Genomic DNA, 16,848 nt, shown 5'->3' with positions numbered 1-16,848 from the left:
TTTGTTGCTGGTGTTTGAGCTGCAGATTAATGCACGAGCGTGCCTTAAGCACCTGTTTAAAGGAGACTGCATCTGTGAGCTCTCCTAACAAGTGCACACATATGGTAGAGCAGGACTCATTTGCATAACATGTAGGTGGAGGCAGCACTTGGCAACTGCTTCACGTTGGTCATTAGGTTCTTATGAATATTCAAATACTGAGGGAGCATGCACTGTAAACACATCGCTTTTCAGTTAACATGCTGATATTAGCACGTGTACATGATTTCTATATGCTTCATATTCATTGAGCACTGTCTCACTGCTTTGGGCTGTTATTGAGCTTTAAACCCTAAAACTAATATAGAGTTGCATTAAATAGTTTCAGCATATTTATTTCTCACTTAGACCATTTTTGTACCACACGTACAGTAGACATGTATGTGCGGATGTAAGAAATATTTCCCAACATATTGATTGCTTTGATTGTTTTAATGGATTTCCATACTCATTTTACAAATAACTTCAGAATTTACTTTTTAAATATACTGTACTACACTTAAGCTGGTTTTATAGTTTAAATTACTATTAATATTACATACAAAAGTAACACACTAACAATAACTATAATAGAGAAAAGGGCCATTAGATTAATAAATAATGTGGGGTACAGGGACCGTACAAATGCACTCTTTGTCAAAATGCAAGCTATTAAATTCCAAGACTTGGTGAAGCTTAAAACAGCGCAAATAATGTATAAAGTAAGAAATAAATTGCTTCCAAAATAAATCTGTAAATTGTTCATAGAAAGAGAAGGTGGGTATAACTTAAGAGGGAAATGGATACATAGTATACATGAATACAAAGTGCTAGAACAACTTTAAGAACTATGTCTATCTCAATTGCAGGAGTTAAATTATGGAACAGTCTAACATAAAACAGTTTAAAGTAAGATATAAAAACCTAATTTTAAATAAGTATAAGGATGAAGAAAACGGGGTTAACCCAGGACGGTAATGTTGCTGGTAATGGTGTTGTGGTTCTTTTTTGTTTTTTTTGTTTTGGTTTGTTTGTTTTTCCATAACTTGTGTATCTGCAAATTTACACATTCTGTATTTTTCATATGAAAGAAACTATACTGTGGTGGGGCTTGCTAATTTCTTGTTTTTGATTTATGTATGTTTTGTTTTGTTTTGCTTTACTTTTGTTTCATATGTTGTTTAATTTAAGACTAAAAAAAAATTAAATGAATGAGAGGTAAAACTTGAGGGGGTAGGGACAAATAAGTAAATACTTCTGCCTACTCCTTTTCAAACAAATAATGGAATGATATTTTGTAATGATTGTGAAGGCTCATGTTTGAAATAAAAATGAACTGAACTGAACTAATATTACTTTAATAAATAGCACTTAGGTGGGGAGTAGGATTCCTCTTTTAATACTCTTAATACACTAAAATCGAGCATAGGGTTAGTTCAGCCAGGCCAGTGAATATTTTAAAGTCAAGTGAGCTAATACAAATAGATAAGATGACTGCACAGCTAGCCACTATCAGCAGATTAGTAAAGCCTCCAGATACTGTACATCTGCAAGCCGCTTTGAAACCCTACTCCAGTCTAACACCTTCTTTTTAATGCTGCATTTGACTCAATCACTGACAAATGTGTTGGTACTGGTGCCTGTTCAGTGCTCCACAAGTTTCTTTCTGCTGCTCTTACTCTGCTTTATGCTTCCCACATGCATATTTACAAGGGCAGTTAGGGAGATGAAATATGTACTTAACTTTCTGACTGTTGAACAATATTTTTATTTCAGTCTTTGAAAATACCCTTGCTATATTGCTCAAGGTTGGTATTTGTTAGGAAAAACGTCGTGGCTAAACTCAAATACGTTGCATATATTAAATATAAAAATAGACTTTTGATTTGGATCTTAATACACTAAATCTCTCTGCGTGTCTGCTAACTCCTCTACACAATCACTTCAGCAACCAAACTCGACACACAGGTGCATCTTAGGCTTCTGAGGATCATCTATCTAACAACATTGTGCTGCCTAGCAACCACCTATGAATTGATTAAATGGCATATTTGTAATGTTTATGCACGTATAACAACTTAATAAAAGTGCTGCCACTTTAATTTCATGAGTATCTAATTTATAGCCACAAAACATCATCAGTTATGATAACTGATGATGCCATCACTTTGCCTGGCACCCACCTAATAGACTAAATTGAATGTAGTAGCACACTGTTTTTTAGACAGAGAATGGTTGACAAATTATCAAAATTATCAATTAATCATAGATATTTAATTATGCATATTCACTTTTTCTGGATATTAGCAAACAGTCACTCTGTTAAGTGTTATCTTGAATACTGATCCCTTTGTTTTTGTTGCTTTTCTCAGTGTGATTAAGTTATCAGTTTGCCAGAAACACAAACAAACCACTGTTGTAGCATTTCCATGAACTAGTTTTTATAATTAAAAGGTCCCGATTGCTGGTTTGAGTGAACAATTTATTCTTCTTTGGCTTTGTAGGAAAAAATTCCCAAAATGGGCACCACATCATTACTGCCTGAAGTCTGTGTCAAACACGAGTTCCAAAGTTACTGTTTTCAGCTGCTATAGGTTTGAGTATCAATCAGGGTCTCTGTGTTATGAAGTAGTTTCCCGGTGATGGACTGTTTCTTTCAGTTAATATGAACCATAGTTCCACTGCCCTGCAGCCCTGATGAAGATTAAGTGAGAAGAGTTCCTCAGCTGCTCTTTTCCATCTTCTTTTCCTTCTGTACTTTCTGTGTACTCATTTCCTTTCCCCCCTTTCGGTGCACCCCTTTTCTATTTTTCTCCTTTTCCTTTTACCTTCCTGTATTGATTAGCTAAGCACTTTCTTTTATTCCACGTTTTAACAAGCGGCCCTTGGTTCAGGGTTAGGGAAATCAAAGGCAGCCCACTGCTGTCACAGCTCTTAAGCTCGTCCCCAGAGGGCCACCGGAGTCCCTTCATAATGACTGGATTGTAGCACTGGAGTCCTTGGAGCCCTCTTTATGTCATTCCTGTTCTTCTCATTTTTTTACTCCTCCCTTCCAGTCCTTCCTCTCACTCTCTTCTCTGGTAATTGCAGTTCTGACTAGCCGGTTGACCCCTGACCTTCAAACAATTACATTCTATCATGTGTTTGTGCTGTGATGTGTGGGTTGTTTCAGTGTTTATTGTCTGAGTTTTGGAGAATTCCCTTCTGTAGTAATTTTTTCTGACCCCTTCTCCCTGCTGTATTTCCTGTAGCTGCAGTTTGTGTTAGGACCAAGTCTGCTCCAGCAGCACTCACCGTACTGTTTCAAAGCTTAGTTATATCGCAATAGAAACATCAGTTCTTCTTATGTTATAGTCATTTAAATCCGTAAGTGAAATATACTGAGGCATCTCTTTTATTCTAAATCATTGTTCGGTGTATATGAATCCGATCTTTTTCCTGAATCCTTCATCTTTTTCTTTTTTACCTTGAGGTATGTCTGAAACTCATTTGAAGTTGTTTTGTAGTATTGGCCACTAACTCTTGCACAATGAGCATTTTGCATGTTTTTTAGATTCTCGTAAGAATTTTCTGTAATTTTTGAAATGTTTGATTGAGCGAACTCCAACATGAAAATGCACAACTACTTTGACAGCGCTATGTGTGCTTGTGCCACACCCCCACAGTGTATTATTGCAGCTTTGTAGCATAGTTTGCTAATGTTAACAACATAGCACTGCACCCTTCTTCTTCAAAACACCAATAACATGGCATTGGCCAAAATGCTGATGTTTAGGCTTTAAAATGAGCCCAAAACTAGTTGGTGATGTCACCGCAGCTATGTCCAATTTGTTGAAGTTAAATTCACTGATTCTGTTGTGAAAAACAGAATCTATTATTATTATTATTATTATTATTATTATTACAACAGCTGCAGTATATTAAAAACCACTAACCTCAGTAGAGCTGTTCCTACAGATGCATCAAAACTATGAACGGGCTTAAAAGAAAATATGTAGCAATAAATAATTCAACATGCAAAGCACACAGGAGCACTTTCTATTCCATAAATAGCATATACTGTGGTGACTGATGTAATCGCTCTTTTTCAATGTAAATTTCACTAAAGATGTCTAATCTTTCAGGAGTGCACTACTTACCATTATAGTATCTGACATTGATTTGTCTTAAGCCCTTTTTGGATGGGATTATTGTTGCCTGGGGGCCTCATGTGATTAAGAAATTACCCGTCCCACTATCTCTGTAGGTCCTCAGTCATCCAGATCGCGGTAGTTTTGAGATCTTGAGAAATAAAAGAAGGAAACTGGACTTCCTATATTAGTCCTGTGTTAGAATCCCTTTATTAGAAGTACAGTTACTATTTATTTTCTATCACTCCTGCTCCAACCAGCTGTTTCATATGTTAGTTTCACAGATTCAATTCATTTCAATTCAATATAGCGCCAAATCACAAGAACAGTCGCCTCAAGGCACTTTATATTGTAAGGTAGACCCTACAATAATACACAATACATACAGAGAACAACCCGACAATCATATGACCCCGTATGAGTAAGCACTGTGGCGACAGTGGGAAGGAAAAACTCACTTTTAACAGGAAGAAACCTCCAACAGAACCAGGCTCAGGGAGGGGCGGGGCCAACTGCCGTGACCAGTTCAGGTGAGAGAAGGAAGATGGGATAAAAAACATGCTGTGGAAGAGAGCAAGAGATTTATAAGAAGTATGATTCAAAGCAGAGAGGTCTATTAACACACAGTGCATGAGAAAGGTGACTGACGTAGTATTTATAAAGTGTGTTTTACTCAGATTTACTGACATTACTGGTCACCAACTCGACCTAAAGTCAACCTAAAGGCTGTTGGGCCTGTTCACAGTAAGGATGCTGTCATTCATGTTATTCATCTCATTTCCTTTGGCAGTTTGCTCCCCTCCATGCTGTACAGAAGCAGAAAACCTAGATTTGTACCAAAAGGTTTCCAAACTTTCCTTTTTAATGACAAAGCATCACTTTAAAACACACACAAAGATGTTTAAATATAGGAAAAAAGGCAACATCACCAAGATGTGACATTGTCTTGGTGAATGAGGCTAAAATTGTCACAGGACATTTGTCTTTGATGCGATTGTATTGACATGGCTTTTATTGCTAAGGATTGATATTGAAAATGACTTACTACAGGTCTCCATAAAATAATTACACCATGTAAAGAATGGTAGCAGGATAACAACATGGTTATACAAATAGTTTAGGGCACTTTCTTATATGCATCAGTTTTGTGTTGCTGCAAGTTACACCATGGCAAACTGCCGAACTATAAGTGTGCACAGGTCTTTGCTGCCAAAATCTAAATGCCAGTATTGCTCTACACCACTCTGCAGTTTTTACTTAAGGCATATAAAACCTGTCAAGAGACACAGTTAAGTTTGCTTTGAAGAAACCAGCAAAAACAGTAGCTTGAAAATGACCATAGAATTATCTCCTCTGTATCTCAGTAAGAGTTGCACAAATATAGTGCATTTCTTCTTCTTTCTAAGTTATACTTAAATTGTCCAAGTTATACTTGTCTGATGGTAATTGGCTCATTCTACGTATGTGCACATTAAGCTTGCATTATGTGTTTGTCCTCGTGTTAGATTCTCGTTTGTGGCTCTGCAGTGGTGTGTGCCGGGATGAAAAGGGTGTGGTCTAAACATCTTATTGATTATAGTTGTTTAACGACTGCAGTTGTTGTAAATTGAAATGATGGTAGTTGGCTGGTGCTGGTATGGGACTCATGAGTGCGGGAGAGAAAAATTAGGAGCAGTTTAAACTTACTGCATTAAGTGCAGCGATCATAATTTGTCCACTGTGCAAGTTTGTGTTTGTTTTGTTGCGTTTGTTTTTCAGTGTACAGGATGTTTATCCATTGTTTGACAGTAAATGTGCTTTTTTTTGTTTGTTTTTTGTTTGTTGCAGTATGTGTGTACACTCATAATAACTCTTTATATTGTCAGGGGGGGATGATGTAAACTGCTGCAGTAGAAGCCTGAATGCAAAGCCAGGCTCTTTTCTCCCTGATGCCTGTATTAATGCTGTGTCCCACTGGACCAAAATCAGCTTTTCTGCAGCTTTTTCACTGTCAGGCCATTTTACCTGCTGCACAAGTGCTGGTAAACCTCTTAAGCTCATTCTGCCCCATTTCTTTCCCTCTTCCCCTCCCAAGTAGTCTCAAAGGATTCACCGAAGACAAAGACGCAGCCTCTTTGACTATTAGGGCCATTTAAAGGTATCCCCATGTTGAACACGGCTGAAATACAGAGCCGTTATTTTGATGCGTCCCATCAGTATTTATTTTATATTTTACAACCCCAGTTAGCTGCAGTGGTTTAATGTTTTTAAATTCATTCTTCACAGTCTACCCCTCACAATGCCATGTGAGGGGTAGACTACTACTCAGTGCTACTAAGTACATAAGTGGCTTTGCCTGTACCTCTCTTATATTATCTTAAAGTTTCATGAGAGAAAGTGTAAGATTTTGACACCTTTGAAAGACAATTAGTACGAAATGAAAGACTTTTTGCCTCTAAAGCAAAAATGAAAAAGAATAAGAAAGTGCGGGTCTGTCTAGCATAGGATGATTTCTTATTAAACAACTGATGCACATTTAAAGACATCTAAAGTTTAATTGTTAAGAATTTATTAGATTCTAAAGTTAGCTTTTAATTTCAAGAGAAACTCTGAGGGCAACATGTCCTCATAGTAATTAGATGTCATAGTCTCTCCTTGGATATCTTTTTTTTGTTCCAATACACTTCATATCAAAAGCATAAGCTGTCCTTATAAACATAATTTAATTTTCAGTTGGAAGAAGTGATATTTCTTCATGAATGACACATTTGTTATTTATATAATATGGTTTGATCTTCATCTACATGTGAGTCACACTTTTATGCACAAACTCACTCAACAAATAAACAAAAGCACAGGTCTCAGATGTTGGGTGTTCTAGTTAAGGAGGTAAGACAAAGTGTTAGTTGAGCTCCTATAAAGAAACACATACTGATAAAGTACGCTCTTCTCAAGAGGATTGGTTGGTATGAACTATGCCTCGATCACAACAACTTTCTTAGGACCTTAATATAATCATTATGTAATATCCTGGAGGTTGGATCAAAGAATTAGAAATATTAGGACATGTTGCACAAGAACATCTGGGCAGCAGTTCCTTAAGCTTATGAGCACATTCTGTAGGTGATCTAACTAAACAATAAACCAAACCAAAGTAAATATTCAACAGAGTGCTTGAAAGAGAACTAAATTTAAGTTTTGGAAACTCCAAAGCAAGTCACTAACTTTTACCTAATTGAGACGTCTGTGGCAATGCCTGCTGTGTGCCATCAAGACATCAGTTGATGATGTGGAAGTGTCAGAAGCAATTTTAGGCTAAATCTGATGAAGGCTATTGCTGTTAACCCTTTAAAGCCGATCGGAGAGGGCACGCTCCGTTTTGTGTAACTATTTTTAAATCCCTGTAGAACTGGAACCGCGTAAGCTAGCGCAATAATTTTTTTTGCATATGAAACCGGAGGAGTTGTACTTACATCTTATGCCATCAGCTTGTCCTCGGTCACGGTTTCCTTCCACATATAGGTTTGCAAAAATTGCATAAAAAGCGCTTGCAGCAACAAAAACATAATATTCCAGAAACAGGCTTTGCCGATCTGATCAGCTGTTCATAACACTTCCCAGTTGAAGCAGACATCAGCGGGAACGATCGCATGTCCACCATTTCCTGCCCGAAACCAGAAGTGATGTCATTTTTGTGGAAAATGTAGTTTTTTACTTGTAGGCCTTAAAAGCCTATACTGGAGTTTTTATAAGTCATGTTTGACTTTATGCTTTTCTGAATAGTTTCTGGGATGGTTAGAACTCAAATTGCACTTCTTAAAATAGTTTATTTTGATGCACCTGCTGTTTTCTTTGCAAAGTTGCATCATAGGATTGTTTTTCGTTTTTCCTGCAGTATATAAAAATTGGTGTATCTCAAAAATAAAACTATGAAGACACTCAAAATAAATTTCCTGTTGTTGTAAACTATTTTTTGCAACTTTTTTGTATTTAAAGTTTTGAGGGATAAACCTCTTAAATTTCTCCAAGTAGAAATATATGTAAACAAACCAAAAACGTAGTTCTAGTTGTAGTTTATTGCACTTTTTTGCAATTAATGTAGTTACTATGGACTTAATGCATACATATTATTAAAATATGGGCTATAACAGTTGTATTGATGTATATCAACTTGAAATGCTCACAAAAATGGCACTACAGCATGTAAAAATATAATATAAGCTCTGGCGGACTTGGTTCTATGGTAGGTCTTAAAGGGTTAAAAGAGGACCTAAAAGTGTCAAGGCTACACTTTTGCATTTGTTCAGTTAAGCCATTAAAAAAATACACACACATTACGTGTTGAGGTGTTGAAAAAACTCCTTTGTGAAAAGGTTTTTAATTGGTAGTCATCTTAGTGGGACTTTGACAAATCGATTGTTGTTTGGTCTGCTGCTGTGCAACTTTTCAGTTCTTGTATTTTCTTAACCAAGAATGCTCACTTTCTTAAATGTAACCATATTTTAAATGAGTGGTTAAGACATTGGGAAACACCATTAATAACAGTCATACTGGTTGAGCTTGGAAGAAACTGACAGGTAATCAGTTTTCCAGTGAAGCACACCTCCTAATTGAATTACTCCCATTTAATTACTAAATGGATCAAAGCTCTAAGATGGCCATTACAATTCTTAGACTTTACTCTTAGTTTTCTACGAAACAATAGCAGTGATTTTGCTCAGTGCACTGGCACACCAATACTAGCTCTAAGATGATGACTACTACTTTTCCCCTGTACTTCTGTACTGGTTGTGCTGCTGGCATGAAATCATAAGTGAAAACAAACAAACCACAAACCAGTAGCAGCCAGTAAATTTGTGCTGTTGAGAGTTTTACTTTTGTACACAAATATTCCTTTTTTTTAAATGATCCTCATTAACCGCTCGTCTTTGGTTGACTTGGTCATTTGGTTATTTATCTTACAGCATTGATCCATATCAGGAGTCTTTGTGCCTTCTAACTGTAACTGAAATATCAGCTTTTTGTTGTCCCTGCAGGACAGGAAAGTGAATGGAAAATCAATTATTTTTGTAATAAATAATCCTCTTAACATGATGGATTTGAGACATAGACTGCAGTGGCTTTTCAAGAGTTTTCATATCTGAGAGCCAAAACTGTACTCTGAAGCCAGAAGGCACATCTTACATAGACACAGCAAAACGCACAGTAAACTCACACAGCTGTTCATAAACACGGATTGTATTGAGTTACAGCGTGAGGGATGAGATGAGGTGAGAGGTGAGGATGGCTTTCATGCTGTTAGGAATATGTGTGGGTGTGTATGCTGACGAAACGAGTGGAAATATAGATAATACATCTTTTAATATAACAAAATCAGTACAAGAATGTGGCTCATTTAAACATGCACAAACTAGATGAAGTTTTTGGCCACTTTAAAAAGGACATATCATATTTTTTAACTTTAAGAGCCTTAATTAGTATAGCAGACATTGGAAACAGTAAATTGGAAGCTCGGGTTTCCACAAGCAATAAAGAAACGTTGTTTGATAATCAGCCAGGATGTTGTATTCACTAATATGTAATTGTGCTTTTCTTTACTGGTTTTGAAATGTAGAATAATCTGTTAAAGTTAAACCAGTTAATATCTGCATGGTTGAAGACGAGCGGAAAAATCAATTAACAATAATTACAATAAATACGCAGTGTGCATTGACTGAGTCGACATGTTTTATATCTGTGGCTTTGAACGCCAGAGTGTCACACACTGCACCAGCATCCCAGAACAGAGAACATGATGGATGATGCAGCCAGTGGATTTAGTGGAGCTATAGCATGCAGTAGGTTTGTCAAATTTCAATTGTTGAACAAAGTGCTGCAGAATACCGAAGAACACAAAAGGCCAGAAGCTTTTAGTCACAGGCTAATCTTATAATAACCTGCAAACCATACGGTGCTGCGTCACATTGTATTCTTTGTGTTTGTGTCATGTTTGAATGGAAAAGGCAGGAATAAAACCAATGTTTTTTGTAAGAGGTCTGAACGCTGGCCTTGGATAAAGAAAGATGTTTAACAGATACTGTTTTGGTTTCCAGTGCTCTGTAAAAGGAGCAATAACAAAGCAGTGCAGTGACTTTTGTGGATTTTATAGTCTGTGTTGTTCTTACGTTTGCAGGAAGAAGTTTTGTTGGAAAAAGTTCCAATCACAAATGGGAGGAGAAGAAAATCTGCATTTTAACTGCTGTTCAAAGGTCATATAGAGGCAAAAAAGTCAAACTTGTACATTTTGCACTAACCTCTTGCACTCTCTTTCCCTTTCTTGTCTTGTCTCAGATTGCTTTCTCTCAGCACAACAGCATCATGGACCTGGTGCAGTTCTTCGTTACCTTCTTCAGGTAAGTTTTTGTTTTTTTGATTGTTATATTTACTTATTTACTGCATCTTTCATGCTGAGCATCCGCCAGCTTCTACAGCACCTTGTAGGGCTTTTGCTGCTCAGTGGTTCAGCTCCCAGAAGATCTTTGCTCAACTGAGCTCTAACTTGAAGTCACAAAGTTACAGTAGGAGGCAGCAGCCTCAGGAAAGACACTTCACCCTCAGCAGCTGTGTTACCTGCTGCAGGAGAAGTGTGGGTTGCTAAGAAAGAGCATGGATGCACAATTGATTGAAACGCAATTTTATCCTGAAGAAAACCTGCAGGATTAATAAGACTAAGGGTGTTGTGCTTGCTCTTAAAAGAATCATTTTGAAACCTTAATACTTAAAAAATTTAGGTTTCATAAAACAAAAAACTTTCCAAATGAGTTGCTTTGACCTGCAAATCAGCTAATTAGTGGGCTCCCAATCTTTGAAAAACCAGTGCATTATTAATAAGCTCATAAGAATTTTATAGTTGTTTTTCATACCTTCTCACTCACTTGAATTGAAGAAAATATATGAATTTCATATCTAAACTCAAAATGCTGAAACCTAAGAATCCAGTGAAATTAACTATGAGTTTTTCCTTACTATGTTTGTTATGTTTCTCTTATTATAATAAAGCCATCATAGCAAGTGAGGAAACGTTCACTAAAAGATTAATTTATATAGTAATATTTATTCATACTTGCCCTTGGTTTACTTTTTATTGCATAAGTGTAAAAAGACTATAAGTGTACACTATTTGTGTCCAGATGGTTGATTCTTCATAGTCTTTAATCATCTCTGGGTTGTTAAAAAACACATTATAAATACAATAATCGTGGTTATAACAATGACGATAAACGGCTAAATAAAACACGAAGAAATGAATGTAGGTTTGTTAACAGCTCACATACCTTGTAGTCCTTGTCAACAGCCATCAAGTTGAGAATCACAGCTTCTGGGATATTACCGAGCACTTCCATTCAGTTCAATTCATTCCTTCTAAAATTAAGTTTTTCAAGGCTGAGTGTAAAAAGAGTGACCAGAGCCACAGAAATAACTCCTCATTAACTTTTCTAGTTGCATTATAGTCTTTCATGTGGGAGAGTATTAAAGATTTCCCACTACCAAATTACCAGTACTTGGATGACAAGCTTTGATCCAACTGTGTAAAATACACTTTCTGGCAACTCTCTAGAGGGTAGGCCTAAGAGGAATCATTTTTTGTATTGCTTAATTTATTTTTTATTTTCCACTAAGTTCCAGGAAATCCTAAGAACCTGGAAATCAATTTACTCCCCAGAAGCAGCAAAAATATGTTCGCCTCTCAGAATGCCACTTAAAATATACTTGAAATGTGCAATTTCATTACACATTGTATTGCACATTGCATTGTATTTTTATTTTTATTCCTATTTATTCTATTTATCCCCTTTGTATATTTATTTATATATGTCTTTGTATTTATATATGTGTGTGTATATATATATATATATATATATATATATATATATATATATATATAATATTCTGTAACTCTGTAACTCTGTAACTTCTGTCGGTGCTGTGCTTTTTTGGAAACCGAATTTCCCAGAGGAACCCACCCGAGGGATTAATAAAGTTTTATCTTTATCTTTAATGCACAGATGAGGTTTTACCATGTTTAACTATAAACCTTGATGATATTTGACATGTGTTTGTTCAGACAGTTTGAACTGAAACAAATGCAAACATACATATAAATAAAGTGTATAAGAAAAAAACAGAATTTATAAAAACAGAATTTATACAATTCTAATGAGTTTGGAAATCAATATTTGATATGATCACCTTTATTTTTCAACATCGCCTGAAATCATTTTGGCAAGTTTTTGTAATTCCATCAATTTTGACAAGATCCCCAACACTACTGCCTGAAATGCAACCCCAAACCATGACAGAGCCTCCTCTACATGCTTTACAAATGGCTGTCATAATCAGTACTGTACCTCTCTCCTGACCTACTCCAGGAACCAAGATTTTCTGATTTAGATTAATCACTCCATCAGATCTGTTGCCACTGATCTTCATTCCAGGTCTTGTGTAGTTTGGCATGCCCCACCTTTTCTCCCCATTTCTCTTCCTTATGAACTTCTTGACAGCCACGCTTCCACTGAGATTTTGCAAACAGTAGATTTATCAACCAGGTGCCAAGGGCCAGGTGCATCTCTCAGGCCCTGTGTCACATCTTTGCTGGATTTGTTTTCCAATTTCTTAAGGACAAGACTATCTGATGTTATTAATCTGCTGTAGTTTTCTTGTCCTCCACTTATCTGGTTTCCTCAAAATTTTTGATGGCAGACTGCACATATGCTGCCTGCTGTGGTGAGATTTGGTGCCAAATGTTCATCTAAAAGCTCTTTGGAATCATCTTCCTGGTGCAGAAACACTATTTATAGCTGTAAAACTATGTTTCCCCTGTTACTTGTGATTTTTGGATTTCTGGAATTAGTTTTTTTGTTGCTTGTTAGACTACCTGCCTCACTCTAATAAAGGTTCATTGTCCATTTCCTTATTCTGTCTGCAAGTCTGCATTTGGCTCCACATTATCCACACATTATGATAACTATCCGGTTGTTAAGTGATGACGTGACGAATCCTACTTCCAGGCCTAAAGTAGTCTGCGTTTAATATGGCTTTTGTGTTGTTAACATGTTTAATGTTTTGTATTTTCTTCTATTTAATCTCAAAAAGCTCCTAAAACAGTCAGTGATCACTGTTGACCTCCCTCGGCTTTTATTACCGTTAATCATTTATTTAAGCTCAGTTTTTAAAACCTTAGGATGTAACTACAGCCGTACATGAATGACTAACCTCGTATTGTCAGTGTTGGGGAGTAACGGAATACATGTACCGCCATTACGTATTTAAAATACAAAATATGAGTAACTGTATTCCGTTACAGTTACTATTTAAAAAGGTGCTATTTAGAATACAGTTACTTTGTTGAAATAAATGGATTTTCCTGTTTCATATTGTCGCGGCTCAGGACTGTTTGAGTTTTGTTTGACAGCTATGTTCTCGGTGGCAGCGCTACGGTTGCCATGGTTACAGGGTGACGCTCTCTGCGACTGTGTGTTTCCTGGGTGAGAGAGCGCCTTTGTTGTTGTTGTTGTTGTTGTTGTTGTGCTAAGCTACAGAATGCTACAGGCATAGCCCTAAAGAATGTAGCCTCATGGGCAGTGTAGTCCGTGATGCAGGGAGAATGGACTGCCATACCCGTTGTGTCTTTGAGCGCGAGGAGGGAGAAAAGGGAAGTAGAAAGGTACGAGCTGTCATCGAGCAAAAACGGGAGCTGGAAGCATGTAAATATAATAATAACCACTGCAGCCAAGAAGAGAGCCTGACGAGCCCAGTTGTAAGTAAGCTATTAAGCCTCAATTGTACACTGTGTTCATGTTTTCCTCCGAAACAATAAGTTCTGTTGGAGCAGCCTTTCAACGCCTCTCTCTGTCTCTCGCTAGCAAAGTTGACCCAGACAACAAAGTAAAGCTAGTTTTCAGCTATGAGCCGACACAGAACCCACCGTATTAGCCAGAGGTCCCTTTACTACGGTTCGGAGCCGCAGACCTTCAGTAACAGTAATAAATCACAGCAATAGTACATTCATGTAGTTGTAAACAGCATGATAATATATTAAGTAATCCAAAGTATTCAGAATACGTTACTCTCATTGAGTAACGTAATGGAATACGTTACAAAATACATTTTGGGGCATGTATTCTGTAATCTGTAATGGAATACATTTTAAAAGTAACCTTCCCAACACTGCGTATTGTGGATGGATTATCTCAGTTGTTCTCCTGGCTGAAGTTTGGTCCTTTTACAGCATCCTGCCATGCGATTACATTTGTTCCTGACCACCGAGAACACTCACGTTAACTTTTATCGAAAGTGGAAAAAAAGTTAGCTTCTTTATATTATGCTAACATAGCTGTGTCGCTAGTGGTCACGTAGCACATCATTATATACCAGCTAGCCAAACTTCAGTAACCCTACAAACGTCACTGCTGTTTAGTTTTCTGTCTTCATTTATGTTGGAAGTGATAACAGAGCTGTACGTTTTAATTTGTTTCCAAAACCCCACAGTCAGGACATGCTATATTGTATTTAGATAGAAGCTAGCGAGCTAACTTCCTGCTAACTTCTAACTCCGTTAAATGTCATAAATTCCGTTTTCATGGATGCCTGGATGTTAAACTCAATTGTTACACCTGGTAGAGCAGAACGCTGATCATTTTATTAAAGATGAAAGACTTTAGACAGTTTTTCAACTCTCAGTAATGCCATAGTGATCGTTTGATATATGGACCTGCAGCGGAGTTTAGGCCCAGACACGGCTAGTGACGTCAGACGGATAGCAGAAAGGCAGTGTTCAGCAGCCAGTCTAGGAGTATATCATCATTGATTATGCACACAAAAAAGTCAAAAGATAGAATGAGTTTCACATTTACGCATTAATCAGCTTAAAGCAGCAAAAATACAGATGATGGGAAGCTACATGGGATGAAATGTCTTGCTTACCCATCTTGTTTATTTGTCTATATACAGTAGAGCTTGCTGTGGACATTTAAAGGAATCAGCACAAATAGACATGAAACAGGGCAACATCCTGCTGTCTGTGCATTTTCCTTCTTTATCTTTCTGAGGCAGGACGTTGTTTAATAATATTATTATTGCTTTTTGTCGTTTAAGATAAATGGACATAATTAAATCCAAAAATAATTTCCACTCCATCTATGGTTTTCCTTTATAATAACTCCATTAGAAAACACACAGCCAGTCATTTTTATTTCTCTATTTTTGGACTGGGTGAGAGTCGTTTGTGTTACAGCTCATAGTCATGCAGACCCACACTGGATCTAATGAGACTGTTTTGGGAAAGATGTCTGGAACGAGCTCTGCTGTCTTCAGGCAAGATTCTGCCACTCAGCTCTGACGTCGGACAAGTGTGTGTCTCTGTCTGTGTTAGTGTGTGTGTGTGTGTGTATATTATTTCCTGTATATGTTCACATGTATCCTCTTTCCTGTGTTCATGTTTGTGTGTGTGGGAGTGTGTGTCACTATGCAGCCATGTGAGGAAGTGAGACGTTTTTGTGCCCAGGGCCGGCTTCTGGACATCGGCGACCTTTAGGCCAGCATAGAGAGATGATGTCACCATTAGGGACAGTGTCAAGTTTTGCCGGGAGAGTTTCTTGCATGTGTGTATGTATGTTAGTCACTGCTGTGTTGATGAGTTGCTCTCTTCTGCACTGCAGACTTGAGAAAAGGATATGTGCTAAAACAAGGGGACTTTTCTTTCCATTGTTGGTTTATTTGCAGCATGTTTTATAATGCGATGTGCATTTATTTTTCTTTAAGTTGTGACAGGGGATTTCTGAGAATCACCCCACAATTCTTCAGCTGAGACACCTGAGTTAGGAAACACAAACACTGCAGTTGTCTTTACTCGCGAGGACGGTCACAGAGCGCTCATACGCAGGAGACACTCACGGACTCGCGCTCTGTCACTGTCTGCGTTCTTTATTTATACAAGCTTGTGTGTGTGTACAAAGATAACAAAGTTAATCTAAGAACTCAGAGCTGAGGTTCCCCTTTTCTAAGTCTGCATCAGGGTTTTAATAGTTTTGCAATTTTCATTAGTTTTTATTTTTATTTAGTTTTGACTTCAGATTTTCAATTTTATATCAGTTTTAATTAGTTTTTACCAATTGTTTGCTAGTTTAGTTTAGTTTTTATTTTTTGAAAATCCTTAGTTTCAGTTTAGTTTTGATTAGTTTCAGTTATAGTTTTAGTTGTGTTTGCAATAATTAAGTGTAACAAAATCCCAGTTTCATCATATCAGTCATTCTGCTTATCCTTGGGTATGTTGCTATTCCAGCTACCATACTGCACCCTGGACAGGTCGCCTGTCTGTCGCAGGGCTAACACGCAGAGACAGACAACTCACATCCCCACCTATGGGTTCTTTAAATAAATAAATAAAGGCAGATGAACAACCATTGATACCAGGCAACTATAAAATGTATATCTTGGCCCCAATGAGACTATTAACTCTCGCAGCACCGGGTGTTCGTAATTTTGGTTCAAGTGAATTGATAAACGTTTTGAAGGTAATTGACTCACACAGTTGTGTAGATATCCCCGTCCTGTTGTCTCGGGATGCATCACGCTGCCTTGCCTGGGGTTAGCTTCTGTTTTCTGGGGATGAGGGTTGAGTGTGCTCCCTTACCTTCTCAAGCTAAGCTAGGTTAGCCTTCTTGTGTGAGCTTTTCAAGTGCAC

At 37.3% G+C, this 16,848-nt stretch overlaps 1 protein-coding gene across 3 annotated transcripts in view; it reads left to right on the top strand.

Moving 5' to 3' along the window:
• atrnl1a (attractin like 1a) overlaps positions 1–16,848 on the top strand; it is a 359,651-nt gene that overhangs the window by 195,677 nt on the left and 147,126 nt on the right. For all 3 annotated transcript variants that reach the window (XM_087849988.1, XM_087849987.1, XM_087849989.1), the window contains one exon: positions 10,458–10,519. In XM_087849988.1, coding sequence (XP_087706114.1) covers positions 10,458–10,519 — 62 coding nt within the window. The remainder of the gene's footprint in view (positions 1–10,457; positions 10,520–16,848) is intronic.

This window comes from Neolamprologus brichardi, chromosome 13, assembly GCF_056152115.1.
Source record: "Neolamprologus brichardi isolate AB-2024 chromosome 13, ASM5615211v1, whole genome shotgun sequence".
In the NCBI taxonomy this organism is placed as follows: Eukaryota; Metazoa; Chordata; class Actinopteri; order Cichliformes; family Cichlidae; genus Neolamprologus; species Neolamprologus brichardi.
The sequence above is the reverse complement of the archived record's forward strand: the minus strand, read 5'-3'. Positions and strand labels throughout refer to the sequence as shown.